Source organism: Trypanosoma equiperdum (genome assembly GCF_001457755.1).
Source record: "Trypanosoma equiperdum strain OVI genome assembly, contig: ctg_1474, whole genome shotgun sequence".
Taxonomy (NCBI): Eukaryota; Euglenozoa; class Kinetoplastea; order Trypanosomatida; family Trypanosomatidae; genus Trypanosoma; species Trypanosoma equiperdum.
The window spans coordinates 67,831-71,146 of NW_027123476.1; the positions used below are offsets into that span (position 1 = coordinate 67,831).

Genomic DNA, 3,316 nt, shown 5'->3' on the forward strand with positions numbered 1-3,316 from the left:
TTAATCAAAATTATAACAAATAAGCAGAAGCCTAAACTAAAGATGTTGAGACCTATACCTTTCCCACCTTGTCTATGCGGCCAGTTGCAATATGCTACACCACAGGGAAAATGAAGATGGGTTGTCAAACAACAGAAAAGTGCTCGACATTTGAATGTCCAACTGCACAACTGAAAGGAAAAACGCAACTACCAGTAAACTGTTGCCTGCATTCAGTCACGTACAACTCAAAAAATTAAGTAAAAAGTTACCATTACAAGCATCCCTATCAATACCAAAAACTTGCTCCCTATTTTCCTCTGTTCATTGAATTTTCCACTAATCACTCCCTCACACAAACACACACGACTGTCTTCTGTCTCTCAACAACTCCAGAGGCTTCAATGTACCCCCGTCACAGGGCCCTCACGGAGCCTATTTTGGGGGAGTCATGGACATATGACTTGTGAGATGTAGTCGCTGATAGTTGAGTCGTTAAGCTCACAAAGGGCAAAAAGCTAACAGCAGGGTCAAGAACAGACCAAATATATTACCAAAGGAAGCAACACCTGGTGGTAAAGCCCCTTCTTTCATTGCTCAGAGACCCAACGAGCTGGGCCCGTATTATGCACCTTCGCTTCCATTTATGATTTTTGACTTTTCAACTCCCGGACAACATGGTCTGGTAGCCCGGAGACTACATAGTAAATAGTCGGACTCTGGAATCCATTAAAGGAAGAAGTTCCTACGACCGTGTAGGCACCCATATCCTCAAAGAGCAGCCATTCCCCCACTTGCATCTCGGGAAGATAGTATCGTTCAACTATCTGATCAAGACCATCACATGTGGGACCCCATACACTTGAGGGATAGAGCTTTTCATTGGGGATTGGCTCCCTCTGGGGCAAAGGCCTGACGACTGCGTGGTCATACAGGATGCAATTAAATGAACCATACACGCCATCATTCACATAATACATAAAACTCTGTGCGTTTGATTCAGCATGGGCACCGACGTCGGTCTGAACCCCTGGTGTCACCTTCTTGGCAATAACATTTACGGCAAGTGTGAAAGCTGAAGCAACGTAGTACCTTCCCGGCTCGGCAACAATGGTAAGCTTGAGGTCAGGTGGAAAATGTTTTTCCAGCGCATTGTTGATGACACCAGCAATCTCTTCAAATTTAAGTGGTGCATCCCTCGTCCCTGGAAACCCACCACCGATATCAAGAATGTGCATATTGAACCCAAGCTCAGTACCCATGTCGAAAACGAAACGGGAGTCAGATATGGCTTGAGCGAAGGTAGAGGCATCTGTAGATCCGCTTCCCACGTGAAAACTCACACCAGTGACGTCGATATTCAGTTTCTTTGCCTGCTCCAAGATAAACCTACAGTCTTCCACCTTTGCACCAAACTTCACACTGAGACGGCATCGAGCCAACGAATCATCCGTAGAAATTCTTAATACCATCTTTGCCTTTGGATGCGTTTTAGCGACCTTTTCCAGTTCATCCACGCAATCAAATGTCATGACATCAACGCCGCTATCACGCGCGTACCGTATGTGTGAATTTTGTTTACAAGGGTTCGCATATATTATTTTTTCCGGTGGCACACCAATGCCTCTCACACGTTGTATCTCAGTGTTGCTAGCACAATCAAATCCCGTGCCGAGAGCCGCCAGCGTTCCAAGTACGCGCCAGTCATCGTTGCATTTGACCGCGTAAAACGGCGTGACGCGGGGAAGGCATTTTTTCCATGTTTCGTGCTTCCTTACAATGTCCCCGAGATCGGCAACAAAAAACGGATCACCTTCGTCACACGTATTCATACTGATCTTTTTACAGAGGGCATCCCTCGTATTAAACCCTTCAAGAAAGCGACAACTCAAGTCATCGTTCACGACAATGTCCATAGATTTCTCCGTTTGTGCTACAAGACAATTCACAGAGAGAGAAGAGGGGGTTGATTTGGTGGTCATATTTGCCTTACTGCTTAATCCCTCCCCAGTACCGCCTCTTTCCCTACCGCTTCATTGGAAATGGTACAGACAAATTTTACCAGGCTTGCTACCGACGCACATGCGTGTTTAAACATAATATTTCTGGGAAGCAAGGAAAGCCCTCCCCGCGGTCTCTAAAAAAAAAAAAGTAGGGGAAACGAACAAACCGCACCTTCACTTACAAATAGGAAGTCTACAACATCCGATGGCAGCAGCAGTGGTGGTTCTTTCAAAACTGCTGGCACCCGATATGAGAGGTTGCGATACTGGAACCTGTTGGTTTCTCCTCCACATCACCTTCACAAATGAATGTCATATCGTGCTGCACTGTCTCAGGGGCGCACAAATCCTACTTCGCTTTGCACTAGGGTGCTGCTGTTAAAGCATGTGGATAAGGCAGTAAGATAGAACTACGCAACAAAATATTCACAACCGGCACCTCTACTCGCGGAAATTCTCGGCGCAAGGAACCGAAACGTGATAACAAAACACCTGAGGTTCCAACCTTACACTAACGGCTAAATTGATATCTTCAGCCACAGGGAGATGCTACTGCGTAGTTCTGTGGAGCGCTGTACAGTAATGTTTTCTAAGCAAACAAAAAAACTCAACGTCCCGTCGCTCCATCCCAAAAATTTGGGTCATGAGGGAGAGGAGACGCCTACAGCTGGCGAGGTGGTCGCATAACCACATAGCCACGATGGCGCATTACAAAGGTGCAACCACAAACTTAAACAAAGGTTGCTTGACATAGCTCGCATTCGGAACCCGTGTATCAGCGTGGGGCAACGCATACGTCTGAAAAAAGCTAGTCCGATTTTCGGAGCTAGTTGCAAGGTGGCTCTTTTTTGTGTATTGCGGAGGAGGGGCGGTTACATAGGTTTAGTACAATAAAAGATTCATCAGTTACTCTGTCGCAGCGCGCTTGAGCAACACAACTTCACGACTATGGGGGCACGGGAACAAAAACAACAACTTGCATCCACGCTGTAATCGAACCGGAGAGCTCCCCAACTGCATTCAACCTCGGTGTACTGACTGTGTATGCTCTCCGGCCATAAGGGTTGCTGACAGCTCCTCCCCTACATATGGATACACAAAAACAAGGCTACCACGTAAATTGAGCAAACTCATTCCACGCTACAAGCTCCTCCGCATTTGGGAGGGGGGGGACTACAGCAACATGACACACCGCACCATCCTCGGACTCGCACACCTCCCTGAAATACATGGCAATTTGTTACCCGACGGATGGCAAAAGTTGCAAACGACCAACCAACCCTGAAAATAGCCGACCTCAACGGATGCACAGGAAAAGTGCAATTCAGAACGCA

At 46.9% G+C, this 3,316-nt stretch overlaps 1 protein-coding gene across 1 annotated transcript; it reads right to left on the bottom strand.

Annotated features, from left to right (window-relative positions):
- Positions 1–623: 623 nt before the first annotated feature.
- Positions 624–1,895, bottom strand: TEOVI_000714900 (ornithine decarboxylase; the record flags this gene model as incomplete). The annotated part of the gene is made up of 1 exon (XM_067221623.1): positions 624–1,895. The coding sequence occupies one exon, from the start codon at positions 1,893–1,895 to the stop codon at positions 624–626; it is 1,272 nt and encodes a 423-aa protein (XP_067077724.1).
- Positions 1,896–3,316: the final 1,421 nt, after the last annotated feature.